Source organism: Salvelinus alpinus, chromosome 6 (assembly GCF_045679555.1).
Source record: "Salvelinus alpinus chromosome 6, SLU_Salpinus.1, whole genome shotgun sequence".
Classification (NCBI taxonomy): domain Eukaryota; kingdom Metazoa; phylum Chordata; class Actinopteri; order Salmoniformes; family Salmonidae; genus Salvelinus; species Salvelinus alpinus.
The window spans coordinates 56,253,589-56,270,593 of record NC_092091.1 but is presented as its reverse complement, the minus strand read 5'-3'; the positions used below and the strand labels follow the sequence as shown (position 1 = coordinate 56,270,593).

General features: G+C 41.4%; 2 protein-coding genes across 8 annotated transcripts in view; one reads left to right on the top strand and one right to left on the bottom strand.

Moving 5' to 3' along the window:
- The window catches only part of LOC139578937 (SLAM family member 9-like), a 57,861-nt gene extending 49,688 nt beyond the window's left edge, over positions 1-8,173 (bottom strand). For 2 of the 5 annotated variants that reach the window (XM_071407086.1, XM_071407087.1), the window contains exon 1: positions 7,733-8,163. Coding sequence is in view for 2 of the 5 variants with exons in the window: in XM_071407090.1 (XP_071263191.1) it covers positions 7,733-7,778 (46 nt within the window). In the remaining 3 variants the exon portion in view is untranslated. Of the gene's footprint in view, positions 1-7,732 lie in introns of all 5 variants that reach the window. The other 3 variants (XM_071407090.1, XM_071407089.1, XM_071407088.1) reach the window with 3 other exon arrangements.
- LOC139578934 (SLAM family member 5-like) overlaps positions 1-17,005 on the top strand; it is a 209,514-nt gene that overhangs the window by 99,102 nt on the left and 93,407 nt on the right. The window lies entirely within an intron of this gene.

The following is a 17,005-nucleotide window of genomic DNA, read 5'->3' as shown; positions in this document are numbered from 1 at the left end:
ACTGATATGCGCTGTCTGTTGCAGATCATCATTCTCCTAATTCACCTTATACTAATGTGGCCACATATGCTTCCGGCAGGCCCAGTCATTCAGGAAAGCTTAGAGTGTGCTCTGCCTCCTCTCCAATCCAAACAGCTATCCCTCGCACACCTAGAACCGAATGCTTCAACAGTTCCCTGTGTGTATCAAGAATGGCCCACCATCCAAAGGACATCCAGCCAACTTGACAAAACTGTTTGAAGCATTGGAGCCAACATGGGCCAGCACCCCTGTGGAAGCTTTTGACACATTGTAGAGTCCAGAACCCTAATGTGTTCCTAATGTTTGATATACTCAGTGTATGTTTGTCAAACAAATCATAACAGATTAACCACTATAGTAGTGTAAATATACATTTTACCCAAAGCTACACAATCGACAACAATGACCCCCACTAGCCGTGCTAAGCATATAGCTAGGGCTTAACTAGCCCTATGAACTTTATAACCATTGTTCACGACAAAAATATTAATTACTTAAACATCTAACTACAAGGATTCAATAGTGCAATATAGAAGTATCTAAATCTGAGCCTTATTTTAAAAAATAAAGTCATCCGGAGCCTAAATTTGTATATGTATGGAAAGGTCAGCAACACAATTTTGTTAGGTTCCCCTCCATGTTAAATCCTTTCCACCTTGTGTGACTTCAATACATACAATGGGGAGACTTAGAATTTTCTAGCTTAGACAAAACATTTAAAAACTATAAATGCACATTAAACATAACAACAGCAACCCATTAAATAGTTAGCAAAACTAAAAGGTTAGCAAAACTCAAGGTATATTTTGTATAGTTACATTACATCTTGACCAGCTTGGCCAGCATCCAACCAGCACTGACCAGCATAGACCAGCTTGAAATGTATTCTGGCAGTGGTGGGCCGTCAGGGCCTGCAAGGCCTTCTCTGCTGGCCTAAACATCATCAGAATATAATTTTTTTTTAAATATATTTTCCCACAAATATGTATTAAATTATTCCCCAGAGTAAGAGTTATACTCTTCATTTCATAGCTTTCCTCTTGGTTGCACTGCTTCCAGCCACAGGTTGAGATTTGGAGGGCTGGTCTTTATGTTAGATCTTTTATCCAATCATATTCAGCCATCATGTGTTGCCAGGGGTCTAAAATCTGCTCTCAGGCCTTCAGAATCAACAGTGCGGGCGCTTGTAGCTTATAGTGAATGGAAATGAAAATTTTGTGTCAACCAATCAGCTTTAGAGTTGGCTATTGTACGCCTGCTGGCTGGCTCCAGTGTTACACAGGAGCCAGCTAGCAGGCGTAGTGCGTGCACGTCTTTTGATTGGATTACCAATATTGAGAGGCAGGTCCTATGGGCAGGTCTATGCAGATCTAGGAAACTGAATTTGATAAACGAATTAATTTGCGTACTACTAAGCTGTTTTTTCAACCCACAATGGCGGAAGGAGGAGAAGATATCGATTTGGTCGAGGATATAATTATTACGCCATTCTCAAGACGAACTTTTCAAGAAAAGTTAGACATTGTAAGGAGAGGTCGCCCGACGCCACAAAGCCTGTCACAGGTGGGAAAGGGGTTCGTTCGCTCGCCACTTTCAAAGTTTCAACTACGAGCGCTGTCAATGGCTCACAGGCTCCGAGAAGCACTGCAAACTGTACTGCTGGGAATGCCTATTATTTGCAAGTGATCGATTTGGTGTTTGGAGCCACACTGGCTTTGCAAACTTGAGTTGTCTAACCAAGGCAGCAACGAGACACCAAAGTACGGCTGGGCACTTACAAGCAATGGTGCTTTTGAAAACTTTTGGGGACACCGGAGTGGATCTACAGCTCAAAGAACAAGCGCGCAGGGCAACGGATCTGCACAATGAAAAGGTGAAGGGAAATATTGAAAAGACTCATTGATTGTGTCATGTTTTTGGGTAAACACTGTTTACCCAAAAATGTCAATTTGTCAATTTCAAGGTGACGCAACGCCTGGTTATACTGCGTTTCTGTCTAAATGTATAGTGTCTAGAGCCATGGCATCATAATGATGGTAATAAGAGGAGGATTAATTTGGGTGGGACTGTGTAGTACCTCACTGAAGGCCCAGGCCCCAGGCCCACAGCACGCCACTGTATTCTGGTCTATGCTAGTTTTTTTCTGCAGGGGTGCTCTTCCTTCTCTCCAATCCAAGTGGCTATTCCTCGCGCACTTAGAACCTAATGCTTCAATATATCCTAATAATGTGTCATTTAACTTTCAAAAGTTCTACAGCTGCACCATCGAGAGCATGCTGACCGTTTGCATCACCACCTGGTATGGCTGCTCGGCATCTGACCGTAAGGCGCTACAGAGGGTTGTGCGGACGGCCCAGTACATCACTGGGGCCAAGCTTCTTGCCATCCAGGACATATATACTAGGCGGTTTCAGAGGAAACCCAAACATTTTTCAGACTCCAGTCACCCAAGTCATAGACTGTTTTCTCTGCTATCACACGCAAGCGGTACCGGAGCACCAAGTCTGGGAACAAAAGGCTCCTTAACAGCTTCTAACCCCAAGACTGCTGAACAATTAATCAAATGTCCACCCGGACTATTTACATAAATTAGTTTTGTACACTGCTGCTACTCGCTGTTTATTATCTACGCATAGTCAATTCACCCCTACCTACATGTACAAATTATCTCGACTAACTGTACCCCTGCACATTGACTCGGTACCGGTACCCGCTGTATATAGCCTCGTTATTGTTATTTAATTGTGTTACTTTTTGACTTTAGTTTATTTAGTAAATATTTTCTTAACTTTTTCTTGAACTTTTGGTTAAGGGCTTGTAAGTAAGCATTTCACAAAAGGGTCTACACATGTTGTATTTGGCGCATGTGACGAATAAAGTTTGATTTGAAATAATTAGGTTAATTTCTGAAATAAATAAATTTACAATGCTAGTAAAAAAATAAGCCTACTCTCCCCGCGTAGAGTAGGCTAGGCCAAAACAGTTTGTAAAACGAGCATGCTTCTTTATGGTCGCTATGAAACATTTTCAACAAAAATGATCGGGATATAGCCTAATAATTACAATTAATTAACGCCAAAGGGAAAGAGTCCATGGTGAAGAGAAACAGTTTGGAGTCTGCAACCATTGACCAAATCGGGATAGGGCCGAACAAATGGTTTGGAGCAAAACATGTGGTTCATTTCTGAAAATACGACTATAAATTATTAATAAGTCTATGTTAATACATTTGCTACCTGATAGACTTGGGAAATGTTATTAAGTAGGCCTAAGGCCCTTGTGTAGCCTAAGTAAACCGAGGTAAAGACAGATTCAGGTTGGATATTCAACGGATATTCGCCTGCAGTTTTCCTTACGTCCACCAACAGCAGCCAGGGACCGTCAACATGGTGACAAATCAAATGTTTTCAATTTCAATAGCTCTTTAACCATTACTTCTAAAACTTTCAAAACTGGTTCTAGCTAACCCGATGGCAGAGACACATTGTACACACTTTTTTTTGTTGATTTACATCTCACACTATTTTAAATTCAATAGCTCATTATGAACAAGGTTCATAATGTACACTCAGTGGGCCTACACATTGCACACCCTTTTGTTTGTCCATTTGCATCTCATGAGATTTTACGATCATTTTCTGAAGTTTTAAATTTCAAAAGCTCCTTAGTCTCATGACCTACTACCCTCAAACTACTTTCAGAATATCTACTGACTAGCCTTATAGATTGCACACCCTTTTGTTTGTCCATTTTCATCTTGCATGATTTTACATGAATTTTCAATGTTTTTCATGCTTTCTAATATCAATAGCTCCTTGGTCATGTGACCAACTGGACTCAACCAAGGTTCAGAATGTCCACAGACTGGCGGAGACGGGCGCCGCGAGACTTCCAGTGCGGTAACGCGACTGTTCCCGGAGAAACTGGCGGGAGCCCCGGGGAGAGTTCTCTTTTCTTTGTGATGGCAGGGAGCCCTGGAATGGGTTTGCCCCGACAGAGGGGCCCAAGCCTTGGAAAGCGTTGCGGTTCCGGCGGCGTCTGGTGAGCTCTCATTGGCTCTTAAAAATCCAGGGGAGAGGGTGTAAATCTTGCGCCGGGCTGTAGCCATATCCGCAGCAGATCTCCAAGGTGAACAGCCTCTGGCATGTTAGAACAATGTAGGTAAGGGAAGTCGGCAAGTCAGATCCATAACTTCGGGATAAGGATTGGATCTAAGGGCTGGGTCGGTTGGGCTGGGCTGGAGTCTGAAGCGGGGATAGGGTCACAGCTGGGGAGCAGTCGCTCCGTCGCCATCCTCTCGCCACTGGCTAGGAGACAAACTGTCTCTAGCATGTTAGTACAGTAGCGTAAGGGCGATAACGAGGTAGCCTTCTAGCAGGGCTCTTCCAATCCCTCCCTGTATGTCACCTGTTTTCAGGTGTCGCTAACGATGCAAACCAAACGGGAGTTACCTCTGTACTAGTCCGTACGCAAAGAGTCCTGCAGATGGTGACGGCTGTTGATCGTTAACGGAAGGCGGCAGTCGGTCCTGGAATATCGGGCTTTCGGTCAAGCATGAAAATGTGAGGGCGGTTCCACCAGACTCAATGATTTGCTGTGGTGCTCTTGTAAGTGAATCCTGACCTTGACAGGAAGCCAATCAGAGAATGATGGCTTGAACACATCCCTGGCTTTGGCTAGGAGGGGGGAGTTAAGTCCTGAGAGACGGCTGATGAAAGTGTACTACTGGCATCAGTCTGATCACAGAGCGGATGTGGTGAAACGTTTAAACACGCATCCCCCGTATACTTAACTAACTCTAAACCGCGAAAGTTTGAAACGAAAGCTGGCTTCGGCTGGACCCGTTAACAGTGGAGCACTAAATGGAGATGGAATGTGCTTAGCGGTTATGGACACTGCCAGGTCTCAGGTCCGCCTTAGGTCCGCCTGCGGGACTCTATACATTCTATGTGGGAGCTCTCCTCTATGCTCCTTGGAGCATGTAGTGGAGATGGCATGTGCCTTAACATTTGCTGACACTACCAGGCCTTAGGCTTGCCTGAGTTTGGGACACCACCAATTGTAGGTGGGGAGGTTTCCTCTACGCTCACTATACTCGAGGCGGAGACTAAACCAATTGGCCCCACGGTGATATGGAATTGCATGTATCTGGCTCATGCCCTACGAAGTGGGGAGAAGTATCTCCAGCTTGTCTGGGGAGGGAGGCCTACATCTGTGGGTAGTACCATCAATGCCAATTGATTTGCTGTGGACCCATAAAACGGACGGAAGAAGCCTAGGTTCCCAGCACGCACGAATCACTGAATGTCAACTTTGATGAAATTCAAAGGAGCGTATCCACCTGTTGCGTTCGCACTCAAATCACCCAAGCACATTTGGTGTATGTGCTTGGCTGAGGATCCAATAGTGCGAAGCTACCATCTGTGGAACTATGACTGAACGCCTCTAAGTCAGAATCCCCCCTAAATGTAACGATACCGTAGCGCCACGGATCTTTGGTTGGCCCGGGATAGCTTGCCTCTTTTGGCAGGTGAGATGAACCGTTCGTGATGATGTTGGGGTGCGGCAGCCCCTCTCCTGATGTGCACAGCATGTTTGTGGGGATTCTGGTGCTAAACTACTCGTAGACGACCTGATTCTGGGTCAGGATTTCGTATGTAGAAGAGCAGCTCACTCGCTGTGATCTATTGAAAGTCAGCCCTCGATCCAAGCTTTTGTCTGGACGGAAGGCGTCTTCCTCCACCATCCTCATTCTTTACTTAGGGGTTACCAGGTGCACGCAGAAGAGCCAGACACAGAGTGTGAGAGAGCCCAGGCAGGCAGAAGGCGTAAGACATTGACATGGGGCTATGGATTGGTTAGGGGGCTAGGTGATGGTCGCCCATCCAACCAGGCCCGTCCTCTGGTATGACTGTGAGTCAGGTTGGGACTCGCTGTGGAAGTCAAAGGGTCACCAGGTGCACAAGTAGGCCTCCATACAAGGCGAGGGGCACTCAGAGTCCGAGCAGGGGCAGCCAGACTCGGGGGCTAGGGGCAGCACTCAGGCCATAGAGGTTGGAGTGGGGACTTAGTCTCTGAGCTGAAAAAAAAGTGGGCGGGTCACCAGGTGCACAGACCCTGTTTCGGGTTACCAGGTGCACGTGGTTCCTGACAGCCGGAATATAGACGTCTTAGTGTCCGGGGAGGGGTGCTTCAGTGTGGGTGCCCCGGTTCGCCTGGTGGGCAAGGTTATGGAGCTGGCTGAGCCCCTCCCGGGACACGGTGATAGATGATGCACAGTGAGAGGGGTGTTGACCGGGTAGGGAGAATTGGTGTGGAGGCCTAGAGATCTGTAGTTCCAGGGAGTAAGCTATACACTCTCAGGCCCAGGGAGAAGGCCCAAGTAAATAGGTGTGTGAGTGACACTGTCTTTCAGCGGGGCAGAGCAGGCAAATTAATGTAAAATCATGTGAGATGAAAATGTACAAACTAAAGGGTGTGCAATATAGGATAGTCAATGGACATTCCGAAACTTGGTTGAGTCCAGTAGGTCACATGACCAAGGAGTTATTGAAATCAGAAAATGTACAAAATTCATGTAACAAAGTGTGAGATGAAAATGGACAAACTAAACGGTGTGCAATGTGTAAGCGCACTGAATGTACATTCTGAACTGTGTTTGAGGTCAGTAGGTCACATGATCAAGGAGCTATTGAAATTAGAATGTAAAAAAAGTTTGTACTTTGTTTGCGCTCCCTAACTAATTCAACTCAGAATACGGAATGCTGCTTACATTTCCACATGTTTATTAGCTTTGGAAAGTGAATTAATGTCAAAATCGTGAAAATAAGACCTGTGCAATGTTGTGCACAATTTTTCCAACATCATGACACTTATTTGGAGTCTGTGTCCTAAGTGGTTTGAAAGCTATTGAGGTTTGAAAGCCCAACTATCTGGCGAATATCCAACCTGAAACTGTTTTTACCTTGGTCCTAAGTTAGTAGGCTAAATAGTGCATACAAAGAGATGGCTATAGAGTACATGGGGCAAAAGCGCTCTCTGTTAAATTATTATAATTTGAGGTAGTCAGTCAGCACAAGATAGTCTACATGTCCATCTCCATGTGTCGCGGTTGCTTCGAAATTTAAAAAAAGTCCATAAGGCATAATACAAATATACACATTTTGATCTTATCCGATGATAAGTCATAGGCATAGGCTATATGAATAATTTAGTCTACATTCAAATTTGACACCAATTATTTTTGGAATGCCTTTTACAATTTGCTGATAGCCCATGTTTGGTTAGCCTGTTCGGGTATTACATTCAACTCCTTGTACTCCGTGTCATCTGGTATCATAACTGGCGATTTTCCCCTGGCAGTGAGAGCTGTTTGGTGGTGTGTTGTGTGAGAGATGTGACTCTGTCGTGGTACGGTAGAGATGAGAGACTGAACCAGACTAACAGCAATGTTCTCACCCACAACCTCTTTCCGAGGAAATGGCAGGTTTTGATACCAGAGCTGTATACTTTTTGTGCGACTTTATTCGTGGGGAATGGTGTTTAAAAAGGACAAGGACTATAGGCTAAACAATAGATTGACAACGAATTAAATGTATAAATGAATAACAGTAGGTCTAATAGGCTAGCATATACATTATGAGAAGACATGCCTATATATCACAACAGTAACCAACACAAAGTACAACTTCTACAGGAATAGCCTACTTACCGATGATGAAACGTACTGATATTCCCAAATATTGAAGCGTTGTCATTTTCTAGTTCTCTATTGCTGGGACTTTAGAGGTCTCTTCACAGCCGCTGTATTTCCAATAATCGTTTAGGCGGGCTGAGTTATGTACTGTTGTGCTGTGGATGACCCGTTTCAATAGCAGCCGCTGCACTACTTCCCCTTCCTTTTCTCGGCGCGTTCCAGGAAGAGCTCAATGTTAGAGTGTATAAGCGCAGAAGTATAGGATAACGGCATCTATTCAATAGCTTGGAGCAGCAAGCAAGCTAGCCTCCATCAGGGTGCTCTGCTGTCCCCCCGCTAGGTGTCGCTTGTGCCATCGTTTGGGTTGTGTCCTTGTTTTTATTACTCGTGACAGTGTACCAACCTGGGTGCTACCAGTATTGCGGCGCTGAGGATTTGTTGTCCTTGTGACTTGCTTTCGGTTTCGGACACCGTGCCTACACCGCAAGATTAGGAGACTGTATGTTTCGCTTGCAGTTCTCCCCTGAGACCTAGGTGTAGCAGGCGCACCATGTCTAACGACGCTCCTACTATAGTTCCAATAAAGTGTCCTTGAGTGGCCCAGCCAGAGCCGGACTTGAACCTGATTTAACATCTCTGAAGAGATCTTAAAATAGCTGTGCAGTGGCTCCCCATCAAACCTGACAGAACTTGAGAGAATCTGCAGAGAAGAATGGGAGAAACCCTCCAAATACAGGTGTGCCAAGCTTGTAGCATCATACCCAAGAAGACTCAAGGCTGTAATCGCTGCCAAAGGTGCTTCAACAAAGTACTGAGTAAAGGGTCTGAATACTTATGTATATGTGATATTTACTTTTTTTTATTTTTAATACACTTGCAAAAATTTCTGAACCTGTTTTTGCTTTGTCATTATGGGGTATGTGTGTAGATTGATGAGGGGAAAAACGATTTAATCCATTTTAGAATTAGGCTGTAATGTAACAAAATGTGGAAAAATGTAAATGGGTCTAAATACTTTATTTGCACTGTATTTCACCGATGTGAATGTAGCCAAAGACATGACTGAAACAGGAACCAATTGCCAATTTATGTGTACAGTGTATATATACACATACATGTGATATTTGAGGCTCTCTCTCAGTAAGTAATGAACACACATGTTATATTATGCTTTTAGCTTGTGGGTGTGTGATATGGGGGTTAGATTTTAAAGAAAACCTTTTATTTTATTATTTAACCTTTATTTAACTAGGCAAGTCAGTTAAGAACAAATTCTTATTTACAATGACGACCTACTCCAGCAAAACCCTCCCCTAAACGGATAACACTGGGAGAATTGTACGCCGCCTTAAGGGACTCCCGATCAGTCGGGATCGAACCTGGGTCTGTAGTGACACCTTAGACCGCGGCGCCAGTCGTCCTCCCCCCCAAAAAAAGGTATTTATAAACGATGGCAACCTGCCACGTTGAGTTGAGGTTTGTGGTTGGAAAACTACATTAGTGTCTGACTTTCGGCCGTTGCAGATGTACCTCCCCCTACCTCACTCCTTCACAACCCCCTAAAGGCATTAAAAACCTTTTAAAAAATGCGCACCTGGTAAATAGCAGCCGCTGCACTTCTTCCACTTCTTCCTTTTTTTCTGCACGTTCCAGGAAGGGCTCACTTGGTAAGAGCTCAATGTTAGAGTGTATAAGCGCAGAAGTATAGGCTACCGGCATCTATTCAATGGCTTGGAGCAGCAAGCAAGCAAGCTAGCCTCCATCAGGGTGCTCTGCTGTCCCCCCGCTAGGTGTCGTTTGTGCCATCGTTTGGGTTGTGTCCTTGTTTTTATTACTTGTGACAGTGTACCAACCTGGGTGCTACCAGTATTGCGGTGCTGAGGATTTGTTGTCCTTGTGACTTGCTTTCGGGTTCGGAGACCAGGAGATCAGGAGACCAGCAAGATCAGGAGACTGTATGTTTCGCTTGCAGTTCTCCCCTGAGACCTAGGTGTAGCGAGGCGCACCATGTTTAACGACGCTCCTACTAAGGTTCCAACAAAGAATTTAAGATGCCTTTGAGAAACCAGACCCTGGTTGCTGTGGAAATTGACCCACTACTACAGTTCACTTTGTGCGTGTACTTCATCTGGCTGAGTCTACCTTTAAAGTTAACCTAACCTATGACCTGACCCATCACCTTATGCATTACTGCCCCACAAAGGCAAGAAGTGACATCCCCAAAAACTATACAACACATAAATGCACGTCTTTCTGTCCCTAACACTAAAACTGAAACTAAATAATATACTAACAAAGAAGTGTTTCTATAAAACTTAAACTAAGTAAAAACTAGTCAAGTGGATCTGAAAACTAACTGAAAATAAAATAAATATCTAATAGATTATTTTTGGGAGCAGTCGGGAGCTGTGAATGCTGAAGTAAATACATTGACACAGAGAGAGAGGCAGTCTGTCACTCTACACACTGGACTAACTGAACTACATGTTGATAAGATATTTTGGTTCTTTGGTCCAGTCATTCCAAATACTTCAATAGTTGAGAGTCAGGTCAGAGGAGAGAACATCACAGGATTCAAAGGAAGATTCCCAGACAGACTGCAGCTGGACAGACAAACTGGATCTCTCACCATCAGAAATCTCACCCTCAACAACTCTGGAGTTTATCAGCTAGACATTTTCAATACACACAAAACATCTCAGAGATTCTATCTAACTGTCTATGGTGAGTGTTGGCTTTATATACAGTTCAAATCTGAAGTTTACATACACTTAGGTTGGAGTCATGAAAACTTGTTTTTATACCACTCCACACATTTCTTGTTAACAAACTATAGTTTTGGCAAATCTACTATGTGCATGACAATACATTTTTCCAACAATTGTTTACAGACAGATTATTTCACTTTTAATTCACTGTATCAAAATTCCAGTGGGTCAGAATTGCAAGCCGAAGAACACCATCCCAACCGTGAAGCACGGTGGTGGCAGCATCATGTTGTGGGGGTGCTTTGCTGCAGGAGGGACTTGTGCACTTCACAAAATATTTGTTAATATAGTTTAAAAAGCATGTCACTAGGTGTAGGCAAAACCATAAGCAAATAGGTAAACTGTGATATGACTAAAGAGTTAATCAGGGTGATTTTTCCACAAATAGACAGGTATTTTCCTTTCCATGGTAGCAAGATCTTATCTATTTTTGCTAACTTTCTAGAATAATTTCTTGGAGTGAGATAATTTCTTTCTTTTGGGATTTGTATACCGAGTATGTCCACATCTCTGTCAGACCATTTAATTGTTAAACTACACGGTAATGTAAAATTTGCATTTTTTAGTGATCCAATACGTAATATAGTACACTTAACATAATTTGGTTTTAATCCAGAGAGGATAGCAAAAGTATCTAGAGCCTCTGAGGCCGTGGAGAGATTATAATTGTGGTTTTAAAAGAAAGCATGAATCGTCAGCGTACAATGACACCTTAGTTTTTAAGCCACAGATTTCTAATCCCTTAATATTATTGTTTGATCTAATTTTAACAGCTAACATTTTGATGGCAATAATAAATAGATATGCCGATAGTGGACAACCTTGTAAACTCCTCTAGATAGTTGAAAACTTTCTGAGATGTAGCCATTATTTACTATTTTACACGCAGGGTTACTATACATAACTTCAACCCATTTTATAAGAGAGTTTTATCAGTTTATTCAACGTTTATTGGGACTTTTGGAGTTATCCGTTCTTTGCGCCAAGAGAGGATGGGAATGTTAGCAACCTTGGCTACCATTGTGGTGCAAATTCAACAGAAGAAATGGACATTCTAAAACCAAACAACGATTTATTCTGGAAATAGGACTCATTGTACAACATTCTGATGGAAGCTCAGCAAAAGTAAGACAACATTTATGATGTTATTTCGTATTTCTGTGTAATATGTTGATGCCTATTCTCCGCCGTGTTGGTGAGCGCTGTCTCACAATAACCCAACCTGTATGTTGTGGTAAAGTTATTTTTAAAAATCTAACAGCGGTTGCATTGAGGGCAGGGGGCAGCTTTTTCACTTTCGGGAAAAATAGCATGCCAAAATTCAACTGCTTGCTACTCATCCCCAGAATATAAGATATGCATATTATTAGTAGATTTGGATAGAAAACACTCTGAAGTTTCTAAAACTGTTTGAATCATGTCTGTGAGAATAACAGAACTTATGTAGCAGGCAAAACCCTGAGGACAAACCATTCAGAATTTTTATTTTTTTGATGTCACTGTCTTTTCAATTAGCTTTTTAAGAGACACCAGATTTTTAAAGGACTTGCTTGCAGGTTCTACCGCTTCCACTGGATGTCACCAGTCCTTGGAAATCGGTTGAGGTTATTCCTTTGTGAACTGAAGAAGTAGGGCTATCGTAAATGAGGGTCACATGAAGTAAATGTTTGGAGAGAGTCATGTTATGAAAAAAGTTGCGTCAGTTTGGTTTCGTTTTGTATTGAACACAGATCATCCCGTCTTCAAATTGATCGATTATTAACGTTTAAAAATACCTAACGTTGTATGACAAAAGTAGTTTGAAATGTTTTGGTAAATTTACATGTAACTTTTGATATATTTTGTAGTGACTTGGCAAAAGTTGGAAGCTGTGTTTTTCTGGATCAAACGGTCCAAATAAATTGACATTTTGGATATATATCGATGGAATTAATCGAACAAAACGACCATTTGTGATGTTAATGGGACATATTGGAGTGCCAACAAAATAATTTCGTCAAAGGTAAGGCATGATTTATATTTTATTTCTGCGTTTTGTGTCGTGCTTGCAGTGTTGAAATATGCTACTCTGTTTGTTTACTGATGTGCTGTCATCAGATAATAGCATCTTATGCTTTCGCCGAAAAGCTTTTTTGAAATCTGACATATTGGCTGGATTCACAACGAGTGTAGCTTTAATTTGGTGTCTTACATGTGTGATTTAATGAAAGTTTGATTTTTATATCATGCTATTTGAATATGGCTCGCTGTATTTTCCCTGGCTATTGGCCGGTGGGACGTTTGCGTCCCACCTGCCCCAGAGAAGTTAAGAACCAGTGTATCTTTCATTTGCCATACAACAAGTATTTTTATGTAAAGTTTATGATGAGTTCTTTGGTCAGATTAAGTGAGTGTCCAAAATATCTCCGGACATTCTGGGGAAATGTTGCTACGTATTCACAATGTATAACCACGATTTGCAGCTCTAAATATGCACATTTTCGAACAAAACATAAATGTATTGTATAACATGATGTTATAAGACTATCATCTGATGAAGTTGTCCAAAGGTTAGTGATTAATTTTATATCTATTGCTGGTTTTTGCGAAAGCTACCTTTGCGGTGAATAAATGCGTTTGTGTGTTTGGCTATTGTGGTAAGCTAATATAATTCTATATTGTGTTTTCGCTGTAAAAAACTAAAAAAAAATTGAAATATTGGCTGGATTCACAAGATGTTTATCTTTCATTTGCTGTACACCATGTATTTTTCATAAATGTTTTATGATGAGTATTTATGTATTTTACGTTGCTCTCTAATTATTCTGGCTGCTTTGGTGCTATTTTTGATGGTGGCTGCAATGTAAAACTATGATTTATACCTCAAATATGCACATTTTCGAACAAAACAGAAATGTATTGTATAACATGTTATAAGACTGTCATCTGATGAAGTTGTTTCTTGGTTAGTGACTAATTTTATCTCTATTTTGTCGGTTTTGTTAAAGCTACTTATGCGGTGGAAACATGGTGAAAATATGCGGTTGTGTGTTTGGCTATTGTGGTTAGCTAATAGAAATACATATTGTGTTTTCGCTGTAAAACGTTTTAAAAATCGGAAATAATGGCTGGATTCACAAGATGTTTATCTTTCATTTGCTGTATTGGACTTGTGATTTCATGAAAATTATATTATATGATATCCCTGTCCCGTTAGGCTAGGCTATGCTAGTCAGCTTTTTTGATGAGGAGGATCCCGGATCCGGGAGGGTGATGAAGTAGAGTGCAACCGCTGTGTCAGATTTCAAAAAAGCTTTATGGAAAAAGCACACCATGGAATAATCTGAGTACAGCGCTCAGAGACCAAAACAAGCAATACAGATACCCGCCATGTTATGGAGTCAACAAAAGTCAGAAATAGCATTATAAATATTCACTTACCTTTGATGATCTTCATCAGAATGCACTCCCAGGAATCCCAGTTCCACAATAAATGTTAGTTTTGTTCGTTAAAGTCCATAATTTATGTCCAAATACCTCCTTTTTGTCCGTGCATTTAGTACAGTAATCCAAATGCGCAGGCACTAGGTCCAGACAAAGTCAAAAAAGTCATATTACAGTTCGTAGAAACATGTCAAACGATGTATATAATCAATCTTGAGGATGTTTTTATCATAAATCTTCAATAATGTTTCAACTGGAGAATTCCTTTGTCTTTAGAAATGAAAGGTAACGGAGCTAACTCTCACCGGCGTGCGCCTGACTGAGCACATGGCCTTCTGGCAGACCCATGACTCAATCAGCTCTCATTCTCTCCCACTTCAAAGTAGAAGCCTGAAACAAGGTTCTAAAGACTGTTGACATCTAGTGAAAGCCTTAGGAAGTGCAAGATGACCCCACAGACACTGTATATTGGATAGGGTAAGACTTGAAAACCTACAAACCTCAGATTTCCCACTTCCTGGTTGGATTTTTTCTCAGGTTTTTGCCTGCCATATGAGTTCTGTTATACTCACAGACATCATTCAAACCGTATTAGAAACTTCAGAGTGTTTTCTATCCAAATATACTAGTAATATGCATATCCTAGCATCTGGGCTTGAGTAGCAGGCAGTTTACTCTGGGCACGCTTTTCATCCGGACGTGAAAATACTGCCCCCTACCCCAAAGAAGTTAAGACGTTCAAGCGAGACACTTACACCCTAAAAACCACAGCTTTTTTTTGTCCCACGCTTTTTGAAAGTCATCTTGAAACAGAGCAGCATAACCACATACACTTTTGGTTAGTGCAGCAAATCAGGAACCACTAAAGAAACATACCTTCAATGACAAAATATAACAGCATGAACGTCAGTCTGGCAAGACTTCTAAATCCGAAGAAATGGTTCATTGCTCTAAAGCTCGAGCTGTTCAGTGGTTTGCACTGTGAAGAACTGGAAAGATGTGACCGTGTCCTTGTACAGAGGAGAGAATATACTCAACCAGACCAGCAGCCCTCTGTTCGCTTCTGTTTCAGAAATCTTTTGCAACAGAGAGGTTCAATAGAACCTGATGTTTTAGTTGTAACTGTTTGGACTAATGATTACACCCGATCTCATCACCAGCCTGTCTTACCCTCAGCAGGTAGAGTGATACGATTACAACTCCATCTACAGTGGTGTTGCTGCCAACCCTGTCAGTAATCACATCATCACCGTCAACATCAAACAACCCTGTGGAGATGGATGACTTGGAGAAGACGTAGGTGTGAGAAATCATATAATCCATTATTGCTATCAGCTCTGAGCTCATAACACTATAATTACACTGTAGGTTGTTGTGGTTGATCTAATGTGTTTACATTGAATATGATATCATGGTGTTTTGATGGCAGAACAGGTTATTCCAGTGTATCTCGAGATGACAGATTGATAAAGCCATCACCTGCTGCTTATCTACTGCATCATATTTTCAATCAGCCTATGAAATATGATGCATTAGATAGAAAGAAAAACTGCCTGAAGACCAGGGTATCAGGCCGGGGTATTATGTACATACAATGAAGGTTACTGAAGGGGTATTATGTAGATTACAATGAAGGTTACTGAAGGGGTATTATGTACATTTACAATGAAGGTTACTGAAGGGGTATTATGTACATTTACAATGAAGGTTACTGAAGGGGTTTTATGTAGATTACAATGAAGGTTACTGAAGGGGTATTATGTACATTTACAATGAAGGTTACTGAAGGGGTATTGAAGGGTTATTATGTACATTTACAATGAAGGTTACTGAAGGGGTATTATGTAGATTACAATGAAGGTTACTGAAGGGGTATTATGTAGATTACAATGAAGGTTACTGAAGGGGTATTATGTAGATTACAATGAAGGTTACTGAAGGGGTATTATGTACATTTACAATGAAGGTTACTGAAGGGGTATTATGTACATTTACAATGAAGGTTACAGAAGGGGTATTATGTACATTTACAATGAAGGTTACTGAAGGGGTATTATGTACATTGACAATGAAGGTTACTAGAATGTGCAAAGCTGTCATCAAGGCAGAAGATGGCTACTTTGAAGAATCTCAAATATATTTTGATTTGTTTAACACTTTTTTGGTTACTACCTGATTCCATATGTGTTATTTCATAGTTTTGATGTCTTCACTATTATTCTACAATGTAGACAATAATAAAAATAAAGAAAAACCCTTGAATGAGTAGGTGTGTCCAAACTTTTGACTGGTACTATATATATATATCATGTGTATTTAGACATTATGGATCAGTGCATGTAAAAGGCATCATCAAAACATAAAAACTCAGATTGTTTTTTTTGTGGAATTCCACTTATTTTTCAATGGTTTATTTAGACAGAATGGAAACAGGAGGGGCAGTAAGATGGTACATTTTTGGGGAATTTTACCCTCTCAGCCACACTAAGAAATTATTCTAGGGTGAATTGAAATGTTAAAAAAAAACATATAATTAATAAAAATGTATGCAAGTCATACAGTGTCACGGATCCTTCCGGTACTGCCGCTCATTCAGTGCACCAGTTCCGGAGTTCTACTTCACTGGCTTCTAGGTGTCACTGAACTGGTTCCTTTACCACCAACCCCAGACTGTCTTGTCTAATTACACACACCTGGGTCATATTTCCCCCTGATTAGTAATTGTATGTATGTATGTGTGTGTGTGTATATATGCATATGCCCTCTGTTCACCATTGTTTGGTTGGTTATTGTTACCATGTCTGTTGGTCCTGTGAGTACCTGTGTTGGTTTGGCTTTCGTGCTGCGCGTTTCGTGCAATTGTTATTACGGGTCTCGTCCCGTGCATTTATTAGAGGTTTAACCTCGCTCTTTTGTTTGGGTTACATCCCTGTGTGTTTTGTATACTTGTTTGTTTTGGGCTTTTACGTATTCCTATTACGTATTCCTGCGCCTGTCTCCAATCATTTATACAACGTGACATACAGAGCCTATGGTCTAGCAGACAGCATTGAAATGTAATAAAAATAAAAATAAACTTTTTTAAAAGCGTATATAT